The sequence below is a fragment of the Ascaphus truei genome, chromosome 10, assembly GCF_040206685.1.
Source record: "Ascaphus truei isolate aAscTru1 chromosome 10, aAscTru1.hap1, whole genome shotgun sequence".
Classification (NCBI taxonomy): Eukaryota; Metazoa; Chordata; class Amphibia; order Anura; family Ascaphidae; genus Ascaphus; species Ascaphus truei.
Genome location: NC_134492.1, coordinates 38,840,046 through 38,855,567, shown reverse-complemented (window position 1 = coordinate 38,855,567; position 15,522 = coordinate 38,840,046). Strand labels below are relative to the sequence as shown.

At 46.9% G+C, this 15,522-nt stretch overlaps 1 protein-coding gene across 9 annotated transcripts in view; it reads right to left on the bottom strand.

The window, feature by feature from the left end:
- Positions 1-15,522, bottom strand: part of RABGAP1L (RAB GTPase activating protein 1 like) — a 318,905-nt gene that overhangs the window by 848 nt on the left and 302,535 nt on the right. For 7 of the 9 annotated variants that reach the window (XM_075616671.1, XM_075616673.1, XM_075616670.1 and 4 more), the window contains 5 exons: positions 3,824-3,934; positions 3,054-3,158; positions 2,061-2,144; positions 1,556-1,627; positions 543-740 (listed from right to left, as the gene is read on the bottom strand). In XM_075616671.1, the coding sequence (XP_075472786.1) occupies positions 543-740; positions 1,556-1,627; positions 2,061-2,144; positions 3,054-3,158; positions 3,824-3,934 (570 nt within the window). Of the gene's footprint in view, positions 1-542; positions 741-1,555; positions 1,628-2,060; positions 2,145-3,053; positions 3,159-3,823; positions 3,935-13,033; positions 14,207-15,522 lie in introns of those variants that run through there. The other 2 variants (XM_075616680.1, XM_075616674.1) reach the window with 2 other exon arrangements.

Genomic DNA, 15,522 nt, shown 5'->3' with positions numbered 1-15,522 from the left:
GGATATCAATGCCCTAACATCTTTAGTGCCATAGGGGTACTGAATAGGTTTGGGTGCATTATCAGGACATAGAGATTCAATAAAAGCAGCATGTGATCTGGGCCAACTTACTCTCTCCCTTCACTAATGTAGTGCAAAGTTCTATTAGTTACAGAAATGTCTCGCCGCTAGTTGTGAGCCTTCAACACCACACACGCGCAGGACACTGCTACACATTCTTTAAAAAAAATCAATATGAGAATTGGAAGGGATTGCTGCGTTAAATTAATTGACAAACAGTATGGAACCTGTAACACTAGGTGTTCTATAGAAAATTATCAGACCGTGCCGTGTCTATCTAGATGCTTGTAAACCGGACAGCCCAGGTGAGAATGGGTTTTGGGCCGTAAGACTCTGTCCGTGACACATTGACGGCCTTTTACTGAATTAGAGGATGAAGTTGGACTAAAGCATCCCTGCATTGCCCATGCCTCTGAGCACTTTCTGTGCACAACCCAGTATTAAGCAGTCGCTGCACTTTTTCTTTATTGTGCGATTAATACCTGTATTTTGCACTTGGCCTCCACAAGCTGCAGTTTGGTCTGTGCCAATTCCAGCTCCATCTCTCGCAGGTGCATCATGAGAGAGTCCTTCTCGTCGTCTCCTCCCCCTCCTGACTTATCTCTGCCAGATCCTGACGTTAGTAGTGCTCCTTCCTTGTTGAAGATCTCACTGCATTGACTGCAGGACATTACCTTGGCCTGAAACAATAAAGTACAGTTTTGGTCAGAAAGGACCTGCCCACCTCACAGACATGGAGCAGAGGCTTAACATGAATGCTACCACAATACAACTCTGCCATACATACATATAAACGCTACCTTGACAATGTCTCCTTATACACAGGGTTCTGAACCTACTGTTGCCATACGTAGTGTGTGCTAGAACTGAGCAAGCAGCTAACAAATAAATTGCATGGAAACCCTAACCTAGTTACAGTAATACAAGACGCTTCATCAGAACTCCTATAAAGAGAAGTAGAACTGCTCAACTACCCTCCATCTATATAAATAATGTGGTGACAATGAATAAGCTACAAATGAGACGAATAGTCTTATTCCACTGATGGAAGGGGAGGGGTGCAGCACTGCAAACTAGTTTTAGTACCATATACTGGGATGGAGGGTCTGTAAAGAGAAGACAGAGACCTCCAGCAAAGAGAGTTCACTCCGGAGCGCACCCACGGGCTGTCATAAAACCGAGCTTTTATTAACACTTTAAATGTTACATGTAAGTGACAAACCAAAATACTGGACACAATTAAAAGGCAAGAGGGCAGGCAGTGAGCACTATGCAGCCCAGTAAGAAAAGGAATATGTGCTGAGTTCAACCCTATATTTTATACGTTTTTCAGCAAAAGAATAGTATTTTCTATAATATTAGAGGATATAGTGCACTCTCTTTGCTGCAGGTCTCTGTGTTCTCTTCATCAGAGCTCAACCTAATGACTTATACATGTAATGTCAATGGGAGAGCAACTCCACCCGTTCCCAGCCTCTGTATATTCCCCGCTCACCTTCAGAACCTCCAGCTCCTCTCTGTTAGCCGTCTGCTGCTTTTCCAATCGGGTGCTCAACTGGGAACAAATCTTTCAAGGAGGGAAGCAAAGGAAGGCATGGTTTTATTCCCAGTCAGTACATGAGGTTAACGCACTAGCATCTAAAACTATGACAACACACAGGCGTGTAATATAGTGCGCGCGTGTCAAATAGAATTGGCTGTGTCCAGCGCACGGCACTGAGCGGTGGCGCAGCAGATCACAGCAAATACATGAAAAGGTATATTTTCACGGTGCTACCTCGCCACTGCCAAGCCAATCACAGCGCGGCTATCGCTGTGACGTTGTATAGCCACGCCCCCTAGCCGCGCACGCCACCGCTTACAACAAACGAAACGCGTGTGCCACGTGCATGCGCAACGCCGGGCGCACGCACGCGCCTACTATATAACAAGCCTTAGACACTACAGTATAATCAAGGAGATACAGGAACAAAGGCAGCAAATCGTAACCCCCCACTCACCTGTTTATACTCTGCTATAATAGCCGTCGTCTTCTTGATTTCTAGATCTGCCTTTTCTAGTTGTTTTCGGAAAATTTCCTTCAACTGGGTGGAATAAAAAAAAAAAAGATGTCAATTTCAACAACATTTCCACTTTTCCTGTCCTGCACATCACACTTAATTCCCTGAAATCAAAACTGGAGGATACATTGGGAGGGGACGCAAATGTACTAGACACAGAGGACCGGTCACTAAACTGTGCACAATTAACTTTAAATGTGAGTCTTGGTGAATGAGGTTCAAAGCATGAAGGAGCTAGAACTCACCCACTGAAAAACACTGCGGCACTTCTGGGTGGATATTGATCTGCTATAATTGGAAGTCACTCCAGCAGTAATATTATGAACCCCTGGGGGGAAGCCAGAGCTGTGAACTTGATTGGTGCATATTACCAATTTGTGTTTAAAGGACTAGAATGTGAAAAAGGTGAAGGCAGAGAAGCAGAGCCACCTCCTACCCGTTAGTCAGCTATCAACAATGAACTCAAACTTGTAATACTGCACCCAGTGGTTTGTTGTGTATCCTGGCAACAGGATAATCTATACTTATAATTACACCAGTATGAAGCTCTTTACTGTGCTAAAATGATCACATTTTACATCTGAGATAGTGAGGCACCGCATATGAAATTACTTGAAGGTTATACAACAATTAAGGTGTCTCATTGTTTTAAAAATTAAAGCTGAAGGAGAACAACCCCGACATTTTATAATTTGTTTGAAAATTGTATTCTGAACTGCAGGAGTTGGATTACCATTAGATGATTGTTTAATTAAGCTCAGTCTCTTAAAGTCTCCAAACTTGACTTACAAGCTCTCTAGGACAGGGAGACTTTGCGTGTGAAAAGGATCATACATGTACACAACAAGCAGGTAAAGGGAGCTGAACGGGGCAGTGTGTCATCGCACTAGTAAGGGTTAATGAAATCAGAGGTGAGGCCGAGGCCTCTCTAACCTGAGCCGTCTCTTCCTCCTGTTTCCTCTTCTCCTCCTCCGCTTCCACCAGCCTCTGCTTGGTCAGCAGGAGCTCCTTGTTTAAAATATCAGCTTTGTCTTCTGCCTGTGGAGGGAAAAAAGGCAAATTAGTAAATTATTTCTAACCTCTCCAGGCATGAGTAACAGTGCACCCACTTGATACTGGGGTTATATCTTGATACTGGGGTTACATCTTTCTTGTAATCTAAACCAGGGGTGCTCAACTCCAGTCCTCAAGTCCCTCCTTCCTTCCAACAGGTTTTCAGGATCTCCCTGCGTCAGCATAGGTGGCTCTGATTGAGCCATCTGTGTTGAATCTGGGATATCCTGAACACCTGACCTGTGGGGGGGGGGGGGAGGGAAGGGGCTTGTTGAGGACTGGAGTTGAGCACCACTGATCTAAAGAACAAGATCTATCGATCCAAGGGTTGGCCAGGTTGATCGTGTATAATATATGGTCCAAATGCGAATACACAGAGGAGGAACTGTTTCTCCTGTTATATACTGCAATACATGCTGTACTGTGGACCCATTTCCATGTGCTGGAGGTGACAGACTCAACAGATCATACATTCTCTTCCCTGTGGGAGAAAAAATGTTTATAGCCTGTGCTCACTGTACAGCTGTGGTTCTGTTTTTGAACACTTTACAAGCCCCCATCACAGTGCGCCTGGTAGAGTGGTGTCAACTTTCTTGGTTGTAAGGTGTGTAAGGGACATTGGGGATACACAGCTCCCTGCTGGGCCTTACCTCGTCCAGCTCATTGCGCAGGGCGATCTTACTGGTAACCAGTTCATGTGCCAGATCGTCATTTTCCTGCTCCAGTCTCATGCTGGTCTCTTGCAGCCGCCGGTTCTCTCTCTATTGGAGGAGAGAGCAGAGACACGTCAACACAAGTTCTCTTATCCACACAAAAAGCTCAGAGCGGAGATGGATGAACAAAGAATAAAAGAGAAGAATAAGGGAGTGATAAAGGAGGAAATACAGAACATGGTAAATAGAGAAAGAAGATAAGGATGAGAGAGAGCATGAAACATTAGAAGAGGCCTCTTCTCCACTCACTAATCCACCTGCTGCTAGCAACACATAGCAAAGAAATGCATTGCTAGCCTGTCATAAAAGGGTTAAAGCAAGTTTGATGGAAAGCAGCAAAAGCTACATATACAGAACATTTCCCAGTTTAAAGCAACAATCCCAGCTGCTACTTTGTGAGGTTTTTTTTAGCAAGTTTCAAACCAGGGGGTTCCTCTGTGCTGAACTGCATTATTCTCAGCTCCGAGACCCGCCAAATTCCCGCGAAACTTACGAGTGAATTGAACTGTGTGTATCTCTGGAACTGTGGGTCCCCGGAGCAGAAAATAACACTGGTCAGCTCCGGGGGACACCCCCTTCCCCGGGGTTCAAATCTGGTTAATAAATTAATTTTGAATAATGGAGGGATTACTGCTTTAACCGTGGAACATTTTGTCCTAGCATCGCAAGGTTTAGGGGAAAAGCGATGAGCCAAGGAATAATTTCACAAGCAGCAAGTAACAACCTGCCCTGGGCGTTTTGTGTCTTCAACAGTTATAGATTTAAGAGCATGTGACCTAAATGCACATGAATCCCACAAGTTATAGTAGTTACTAAAACACCAGCTCTTCTATCAATATATAGGCTAGCTTGTGAAACTGCTCCCATCTAATGGACCAACAACTGAATTCTTTATAGATGTGTCCACAAGAATAAAAGATAAGTGAGGTTTCTACAGCTCTTTATACAGTATTGCACACTAAGAAACCTCTCGTTGTCTCATTAAAAGGCATCACAAGCGACACAAACCTCTTAATCTCCATGACCAATACAGATACTAAATCTTTGAAACTGAATGCGATATTCTGCCGTGTGTCAACATTGCGAAGTTACTCAGAAGACTATTAGAGGTCTATTATTCTGGTTGGCTGACTTAAGTAGTTTGCTGCTGCGAGACCGAGCAATGCATTGCGTGTATAATCTGTGTGTGCATATTGCCTTTATTTTTTTTCAGTGCCAGAGTATCCTCCAACAAGCACTGTAACGCAATGTGCCGCAGGCAGCTCAGGCACTGACATGGTTAGTCAGTGGGGGGAAAGACATCATGCTGAGCAAGCAAGAACATCCATATACCAGAGAAATAAACCTCTCATCACTGTAACTACAGGTAGTCTCCACTTTCAAGCATATACTGATGTTGCAATCAAGTGAAAGAACTCGTCCATATAACAACCCTATCGTTTTTAGCCGTTATTAATTTTAGGTTTGTTTAATACTTAAAGAAAACTACAGGTGAAAAGTAAAATAACACATGACAACATGTATAAACACAATGATTGTGTTAGCGGTAAGAGAGGGGGCTCACGCCTAACTGAGGAAACAGTACAAATTACAAAGCTAAGTGACATCTATCAAGGTGAAACCCCATTTACTTTACACTGTTTTGCTTAGTTTCTGGGGGTGTGGGGCTGCATCCAAGAAACCGAAATACATTGCACCCTAAATTATGAACTCTATGGAATACTTGCAATAAAAGGCTATGAAGTTGTAGGCCCTGACACCCATATTTATTCCCAGGTCCTGCGGATACTCCGACAGCTGCCACTGGAAGGGCCAGAAGGGGAAAGGCATCAACTTGAAAACCCCGCGGAGTGGAGAAAAAAAAGCTTTCAATTATAAGCTCATGAAATAGCTAGCAGCAGCCAGAGTTGTAGGAGCCCTGCCAATAACATGCCTTTGGCTTTAAGGTCTGCTTAGCTCTCTACACATTAAAAGTACAGACAAAAGTGCATCTTTACACTTGAAGCAAACACAGACCTAATGTTACTAAAACAGAGCACTAAGGCAACAACAGTGGTGCACTCCCGAGAGAACACTGTATACACTTAAATAACTGCAAGAAAGGAGCAGGAAGCTAGGTGCAAATCGCCAAACAGCGGCCCCTCAAATGTCTTCAAGGTTTCCTCTTAAAACAAGGGTGTTTTGCTCAAACCATTAAGGATTTCTCAGGTGTATCAACCCTTTACTATTCTTGTTTTATAATCTTTTGTACATTATACAAAATGTATATTTTTGCAATTTGAAGGAGTCTTTATCTTGTTGCATTGTTTACGAGAGCAGGACATTGTAGTGAAAGACCAGAGTTCATGTTGGGTAGCTATAGTGAGGCTATTTCTATCTCCTGATTGTGCTTCCCTGCTGAATTACACTAGTCAGTGCTAAAGAGGCCAGTGTTGAATTGTGTGTAATACAGGGGTTAAGCGGCTTCCTGACTTAACGCTCAGGAAACTGAGCTTCTGCAATAAGGTGCAAATGCAGTGTTTACGGGAAGTAAATATACAACCCCTTATGGTCATAAACTCTGATGATAGTAATACCAGCTCTGAGCAGTGGCTGGTGATGCGGCTATTGCACAGTGTGATGTCACCTGGAAACTCAGAGATGGAAGAATCAGATCTTTAGTGCACGGATCAACCAAACAGAGGTTCAGGCTTTTGGGGGGCAAGCATTATTACATTTGGTGCTCCCGTGTCCTCTCTTGTTACATAGCTAAGAATGTCACATGAATCCTGTCTGAATCGCTACTTACTGGGGATCAAAGTTTAACTTCCATAAACATTTGACATAGGAAGAGGAAGAAATGGTTGACCCATTAAACTAATCGAGACACTAAGAAATTGCTTAGTTTATGTCCTTCTGTTATCTGCACTCATTGGACCTTCCAGTAGACTAATCGTGTTGCTGAACAGAACCTTAAGACAAAAGCCCAGTAATATTTCCAGTGAATATATTCCCTGCTACACGAAAGTCAGAATGCGGTCACTTAACACCTTATCATTCAGTATGAATAGACTGTGATGCAAAGATCACAACCAGGCAGATTCTGGTGCCACTGCAGGGCAGAACAGAGTTGTATTAGCAGAGCTGTCTACACTAGATAAAGAGAGTTAGAGTCAGTACAAGTGGAGCTGCAAGTTACCAGAATAGGATATACATATTATCCACTGTGCGAGTCTGAAGACTCACAGAAATAGGCGAGGAAGATCCAGGGCGTGACGATGCATTGCCAGAGCTGTGCTTATATAGGGAGGTTACTCCTCAGATACTGCTGCAGAGAACCAGCAACAACCTATTTTTTTTCCAACAAAAAGACAAAAATACCCAATGCTACATCCAATGTGACAGAAAATACTTAAATGCTTAAATGCTTGTATTCTCGTAAGTAAGGGTAATTTAATTAAACCCTTTGGCCAACGCGTTATAAGCCTGCCGCCACATCACGGCATGACTAGTATGCAGGTCCGAACACTACCTGTGAGTATTCTTACTTACTTCTACAGTGGAGGGAGAAGGGTTTCAATAAGGACCACTCCTGCACAGGTACCTGGAAAAACCTACTACTTAAAAAGTGGGGAGGGGGGAGTTTAAACTCAGGGAGGAGGGGCCACTAACCTCCAAACAAAGGTTGCCAGTTAACAATTAATGAACACACAATCCCTGCAAGCTCTTGCAGAGATTGTGTTAATCCCATTTTTTTTGTATTCAAATTAGTTCTTTTTAGAGTATGTGAGCCGTGTAATTAGATAGGGTAAGCTTGCTAAACTTTAGGCTTTGTCAATTAAAAAAAATAATAATAATTGTATGTACAGCAATATATATTATATATATATATATATATTTATATTTGTTATATATATATTTAGGTTCAAGCCATAGGCTGCATACAATGACCTGCACTTTGAATAATGTAGAGAGGTGTTTAGCAAGAGGATAAAGTGGTTGTTGAAAAGGCGGGTGGATGGTAAAGTAAACAGTGAGGTTTTTGTACGGACAATAATGGACAGAGAGTTTTCAAAGAAGTAGAAACATCACAAGATTTGACATACGACTTGCACTATATGGGCACCTCTGAGAAATGTAATGCTTAACATCTACATTGAAAGCTATTGTTTAGCTATTTCACATATTTTAGTATGCAAATAAAGAAAATCTCATAAGATGGTACACACATTCATTATTTCAGTTCATTATTATTTCAATCTAGTCTATTGCTTAAAAGCTACACAATGCCATTGAATTATTCCATGGAATGGCTGTGCAATAATATAACCTCTGGGCCAGCTCCTTGGGAAAGTCACTTTATGTCCCTGTGCCTCAGGCAACTAAAAAATAGATTGTAAGCTCTACGGGCAGGGACTTGTGCCTGCAAAAATTCTATGGACAGCGCTATACAAGAGAGAAAATATAGCATCTCGCATCAGTTCATACCGTAAACAGTCACCAGCTAATGTAACAAGCATAGTACTGCAAAATAGTCAGATAGGGAGCCATCCACACAGTGATTCGTTCAGCACAGCAGGTATAAGGAATTCCTGGCCTAAAGCGCTATTGCATGTCCAAACAGCTGATATATTCAAATCACACTGTACCGTATGAAGAAGACATGGAGCCAGATCTGAACCCAGATCAGCTGTTCATACCCTATTACACAGGCCACATCCTCACTCAGTTCTTCGTCTCCAGCTCCACACCTATGTGTACCTGCAGGGCACGGCCTCACTTCTCTATTTACTGGTCGGACTGGTCTAAACTTCCTGCTCCCTGATTGAACCGCAGTAAAAATACACAAGCTCACTAACCCCATCACTCCTGGAGGGAAGAAACAAACACAGAATGTCTTGGAGTTTCCATACACTATGCTGAGAGCACAGAAAATCTGCAACAATTCCAAGTCTGTGTATGCAGCCCACACAGGGGAAAAAGAAAGGTTTGAGCATCGCAATCTCTTAACCCCATTTTAGACTGCATGAACCTGAAACCTCAGCCTTTAATTCCAGCTCCCTCATTCACACTGCTCCCTTACATCTGAGCCCCTAACATACATTACTCTCCCATTACCTGTACACCCCCCTTTGATTTCCTACCCTCTGCCAAAGTTCCCATCCCCGAGCCCACCTCGGTATAGCACAGCAGCTGCCCTAGTTACTTCTTCACACATACATCTCAAGCATTGTACCTGGATACACAGTACGAGCTTGTGCTATATCAACGCTACATGCTCCACAGACCGTTCTAACCTGCACCTCAGCTCAAGTCTCAAGTCGAACATGTCCCATTCACTGCAAGACTGTCCCAAATGTTGAAGTGTCATTTACTTTTATTCCTCGTAACTCGATTCACGGTCGTTCGGAAAATCCCCCTGCGCAACTCCCGCACTGCACGGCACACAAGCAGAAAAGGTGTGAACACACATACACGGACACAGGACGTACACTTAGAAAAAGCTGATCTTAATCTTACTTTTACAGAAAGATAGAACACTGTCAAGCACAAAAAATAGCCAAGCGGGGGTACTTTTTAAACCTTTCACTTCTGAAGGGAGTTTAGTGAGAAAGCTCAAAACCTAAGGAAGCTGAACACAGCACAATGCAGAAGGAACTTACCTCCCACGGCGGAGTCACAGAATGAACACTGCTTAATGAGACACCAGAACCAGAATGGAGAGAAATATATGCAGCGGTGACAGTCTGACAGGGAGTTTTTCAGTTTTGGGGTGGACGGGAGGGAGGTGTCTGCCCCTGCTACTTCCTCCTCTAGCTGCGCTGTCAGACTTTTAGTTCAGTACATGCTGATCAGAGAGGAACACATGGGCTGCTTGGGAAGGGAGATAACAAAGGAGGGATAAATCCTTCCACTCCCTGCTGCCTAACCCCTGCGTTTTGTAGCCAAAAGCATAGGCGAGAACAAGTCATTCTGCTTTCTAAATGGAGGGAGTGTAAAGATAATAGCAAGAACTTTACTAAAGTAGTAAATAAGAACCATTCCGGTCACAGTTAGGAGGGGACTGGATTATTACTTCTATCCCTTTTCACCCCTTTGCTGAGGGATGGGCCAGCAATAGATTACTCTGCAGGTCCGTCTGTTAGGATTTATTTGCAGTTTAGTTTGAATCTCCATGGCTTATGAAACTGTGATAGTGCCGATAGGGACACTCAACTGTAATGGGAGTTTTCGTTTGATATTGCCACGTTTGGCACCATCGCAGTTTAATGGGGGGAAAAAACCCTCAGTGTCAGCTTTGTGTAATCCTGAAGAAATCCCCTTTAATTGTGTGTGCATTAGGCTCTATGTGGCAGAAACTGTGCATGAATAATTCTATGTACAGAGCTTCGTACAATACAAGGCTACACAAGAAAATGCATACTATTTTCATATGTATTCTTCAAAATTGAAAAAGCCCTGTACTTTCAGTAATTTTTGGTCCATAACTGCAAACTGAAGCTGAAAAACATAAACCACTGTTTATAACAGGAAATACATTAATACAGCATTATTATGAGCTATTTGAGAAAAAAAAGGGAAAATGCCTAGTTTGTGCTTCCAAAAACGTCACTGTAGTATATTGTTGAGTATATATAAAGACTGTTTAGCTAGAAATCGCAATGGAACAATAAGCAGATTTGATCGTGGAGATATCAAAGTGTGTAAGAAAAGCCCAGGCACATGTGAAATGAATGCAGACTCTGCCTCACCCTATACCCCCCCCCCCGTGTGAAGGGAAAGAGATTCCACATAACGGAGTGTCCATTGCTAGAGGTGAGCAGTAGAGCGTAATCACACTAGCTAGCATAAAGGGTGGACAAATATATACAGTCCCACTCCGTGTATAGGCCCTCCGGTACTCATGGTGCAATCTCCTGAATGAGTCTTCGTTCCTGCGGGCGTTCCTTGAACCACGGCAGCTCCACGAGACAGATTGACGAGAGAGATCATTTGTTACTTTTGCTAGTGCTTTCGAGGAGTAAAGTTCTGGCTTTTTGCTACAGGTTCTTCATAAATAAATACAGTATACACAGATATATTATTGCATATTATTTATCTGCAAACACAAGCAAATAAACACTGTAGATACATATGCACATATGTGTATGCATGTACACACACATATATAATATACTAGCTGAGAGACCCGGCGTTGCCCGGGATGTAAATGCGTAATAGGTAGTATTATTTATAAATCGTGGAACAATAGGTGACTGTTTGTTGTAAAGGTTGGATAATAATATTGAAAAGAAAGATGGAAGAAAATGTAATACGATGTTGTATAAAAATGGTTTATTGTAACCACACCACAGTACAATGTATATTTTGGTGCCATAAGTGATGTAAAAATCTGAGTCGTGTGTCCTGCTAGGGTGTGAGGCGGCGCGTGGCGCGTGGGTTGTGAGTGCTGTGTGCGAGTGGGGGTCCTGCTAGGGTGTGAAGCGGCGGGTGGTGCGTGGGTTGTGAGTGCTGTCTGTGAATGGGGGTCCTGCAAGGGTGTGAGGCGGCGGCTGGCGCGTGGGTTGTGAGTGCTGTCTGTGAGTGGGGGTCCTGCTAGGGTGTGAGGCGGTGGGTCAGTGATGTCGGTGCGTAGGGGCAGGAGGCAGCAGGTGTGTGTGGCGGCAGGTATGTGTCGAGTGTGGCGGGTGTCTGTTGAGTGCGTGCAGCGGCTGTGAGGCGGTGGGTGAAAGGCAGAGGCGGCCGGAGTAAGGGCGGGTGAAAGGCAGAGGCGGAGGTGGGGAGGCGGTAAGGCGGGCATGAAGGCGAATGGCGGCGGGAAGGGGAGGAGGGGGTGGAGGAGGGGGGCAAGGGGTGGAGGAGGGGGGCAAGGGGTGGAGGAGGGGGGCAGGGTTAGAGGAGGGGGGGGGAAGGGTTAGAGGAGGGGGGGGGAAGGGTTAGAGGAGGGGGTGGAAGGGTTAGAGGAGGGGGTGGAAGTGTGGGAGGGGGTGGGAGGGGAAAGGGGAAAAAGAGGTGGAGGGGGGGGGGTGGAAAGGGGAGCGGAGGGGGGGTGAAGGGGAGTGGAGGGGGGGGAAGGGGAGCGGGGGGGGGAAGGGGAGCGGGGGGGGGAAGGGGAGCGGGGGGGGGGAAGGGGAGCGGGGGGGGGGGGGGAAGGGGAGCGGGGGGGGGAGGGGAGAAGTGGTGGGAAGGGGGAGGAGGGGGGAGGTGGTGGGAAGGGGGGGGAGGTGGTGGGAAGGGGGAGGAGGGGGGAGGAGGTGGGAAGGGGGGAGGTGGTGGGAAGGAGGAGGGGGAAGGTGGTGGAAAGGGAGAGAAGGGGGGATGTGGTGGGAAGGGGGAGGAGGGGGAAGGTGGTGGGAAGGGGAAGGTGGTGGGAAGGGGGAGGAGGGGGGAGGTGGTGGGAAGGGGGGGAGGTGGTGGGAAGGGGGGGAGGTGTTGGAAAGGGGGGGGGGTGGTGAGGTGGTGGGAAGGGGGAGGAGGTGGGAAGGGGAGGCGGAGGGAAGGCGGGGGGTGGGAGGAGGTGGGAAGGCGGGGGGTGGGAGGCGGTGGGAAGGGGGGTGGGAGGTGGTGGGAAGGGGGGGGAGGTGGTGGGAGGCGGTGGGAAGGGGGGGGGAGGCGGTGGGAAGGGGGGGAGGTGGTGGGAAGGGGGGGAGGGAGGCGGTGGGAAGGGGGGGGGAGGCGGTGGGAAGGGGGGGGGAGGCGGTGGGAAGGGGGGGAGGCGGTGGGAAGGGGGGGGGAGGCGGTGGGAAGGGGGGGTGAAGGGGGGGTGGAGGGGAGGTGAAGGTGGGGGGGGTGGAGGGGAGGTGAAGGGGGGGAGTGGAAGGGAGGTGAAGGGGGGGGGGTGGAAGGGAGGTGAAGGGGGGGGGGTGGAGGGGAGGTGAAGGGGAGGTGGTGAAGGGGGGGGGTGGAGGGGAGGTGAAGGGGGGGTGGAGGTAAAAGGGGGTGGAAGGGAGAAGTGGAGTGAGGGGAGGTGAAAGGGGGTGAGGGGTGGGTGAGGGGAGGTGAAGGCCGCTCACTCACCCGTCCGGCAGGTCCCACGTGGATCTGAGGCGGGAGGCAGCGTGTTGTGGCCGCTCTCCCGCTGTGTCCCGGGCGCTCGCTCGCTCCCCCGCTGACTGTAGCGGCGCCGGGGGGGGGGGGGGGGTATCGGGGAGACACTGACACTGGAGGGGAGGGCGGGTGGAGGGGGGGTGGAGGGGAGGTGAAGGCCGCTCACTCACCCATCCGGCAGGTCCCACGTGGATCTGAGGCGGGAGGCAGCGTGTTGTGGCCGCTCCCCCGCTGTGTCCCGGGCGCCGCCATCTTGGGCACTCGGCGCCGCGAGGCAGCCTGCCTGGCCACTGGCTGTTCCCCCGCCCGGGGAGGGGTGAGTTGTAGCGCCGGGGAGGGGGGGGCATGTATATGTGTGGGGGGGGGGAGAGGTGGGAGATATAGAGGGGGGGTCTCGCACGGCCGCTAACACTGGGTGGGGGGGGGGGGGGGCTGAAGGGGTAATAATAGTGTGTGTCCCCCGCTGAATGTAGCTGCGCCGGGGGAGTGGGGGGCGGGGTGAAAGCGCGGGAGACACGGGGAGAGGAGGAGGTGCGCGCGGGTGCTGCTAACTGTGAGCCCCGCTAATGTATGTAACAGTGTGTGTGTGTGTGTGTGTGTGTCCCTGTGTGTGTGTGTGTGTGTGTGTCTGACACTGTGTGTGTGTGTGTCCCCGTGTGTGTGTGTGTGTGTGTCCCTGTGTGTGTGTGTCCCTGTGTGTGTGTGTGTCCCTGTGTGTCCTTTGGCCCGTCACTCCGCTTCAGGCCAATGAGAGGTGTGCGGGGGCGGGCGGGCCAAGGGACCAATGAGATTTCCCCTAGGGACACCGGACATCCAGGCAGGCAAACATACAGTGCTTTCACTAATATAGTATAAGATATATATATGTGCATACACACACACAGACACACACACAGACACACACACAGACACACACACACAGACACTACTCCTCAGTTCTGTTTCATGGCATCTATATCATATCAGTACTTCCACTACCACACACGGAGCTTTAGCTATGCACCTCAAACCGACCTTGCAAATCCCATTACCCAAGTTCCTGGTGCTCGCAGTAACATTTGATATTAGAAGAGAATTAGGAGAATGTTCTTATCACAGTGGGTTTATTGGTATGTCCAGTAGTCAGAATGATGCTGGGGTCAGGTTCTGAAGCTGCGGTCCCCCAATCCAACCAAGGGGGCTGTGTGGGCAGGAGCATGCAGAGGATGAGTCAGGGCAGAGGCAAATGTCAATGCTTATTGAGGTCCAAAGTCACACAGCATAAAGAGGGAGAGACTCGCCTACAAACATAAACTGGAAGAAAAGGGATACAAGTGGCTGCTTAACCCTTTCGTCAGAGAGACCTGCTGCACATTGCTCCTCTACTCCACTCCCAAAGCTGCTGGCAGGGTTTGTCAAACAAAAGGGTCGGGTGCGGTGCACCTTTTATTGCTGCTACTTTACATGATTATTTAGCATGCCACAAAATAAGAACGATGCCAATGGCAGATCTGAGCAGAGCGTATATCAACCTAACGTAACAGGTCAAATGTGAGAAAGGAATCCGGCTTCTTATGTTTGACGCAAATGGGTGGAACAGCTAATCATCGTCACGCTGTATTAATAGTTAACAGGACACACAGTCCCTCAGATCTGCTACAGAAAGAGCACTTTGTATAAGAGCTCAATGATGACAAGTGCGATTGTTAATACATACAGTGCAGCTCTGCCCTCAATGAGACACTTATAGTAGCATTGCTTTGGGTCATCTAAACACCACCAGCCTAAACACGTGTCATGCACATCTCTTGCTTATTAGCCTAGTAACCATACAGGGCCAAGCAGCGCTTCTCCTAATAAATGCTAGTGAGAGGTAGCACTTAAATGTGCTGTGGTATGTAGGACCAAAGTGAACTGCTAGTCTTGTGTTTCATGGGTTAAGCCTAGGTATTTGACGTCACAGATTTGAAACTCGGACATTTTGTACTCTGTTTTTATTCCCAAAAGGAAACAAGAATTTTGTTTGTGCCACCAAAATGATAAAATAGCGTTTCCATGTCATAGGATTGTCATTAAAAGAGCATAAGACAGGAAGAGATATGGCAGGGAATTACAAACCTCCCGAACCGTCAGGATATAGTTTTTACAAATATTTCAGGAAGAGGCAAAATGATATCTCTTTGTAAAACAAATGCATCAAACTCTTAGATGTAACCTATGAAACATATAAGTGTTATTAGTTCGCTTTGGTTCTATGTGGGACTGTACCCCAAGTTCTATCTTGTGACTGCAACAAAGAGAAGTACATTTCCCATCGTTCAGCTAATCAACAGGTAGCTTCCAATACCCGACTTATTGCAGGTTATGCAATATACATATGATGTATTTACTAGATGAATAAACGTCATTATTGCCTCACTATCATTCCCTTTTTCCTCCAACCCCATCTCCACCAATCATCCAGCAGGCTCCCTATTTCAGCACCTATGTTATATCATGGTCTCAGTCAAATGGTCATATCTATAGCTCTGCTTTTCAGCATCCAATTCTCTTGATTTTTACAGTGTACATCCGATTTTATTACCAACACCACTTATTACTTTCACCACTGCTAGAAACTCTGATTTCCC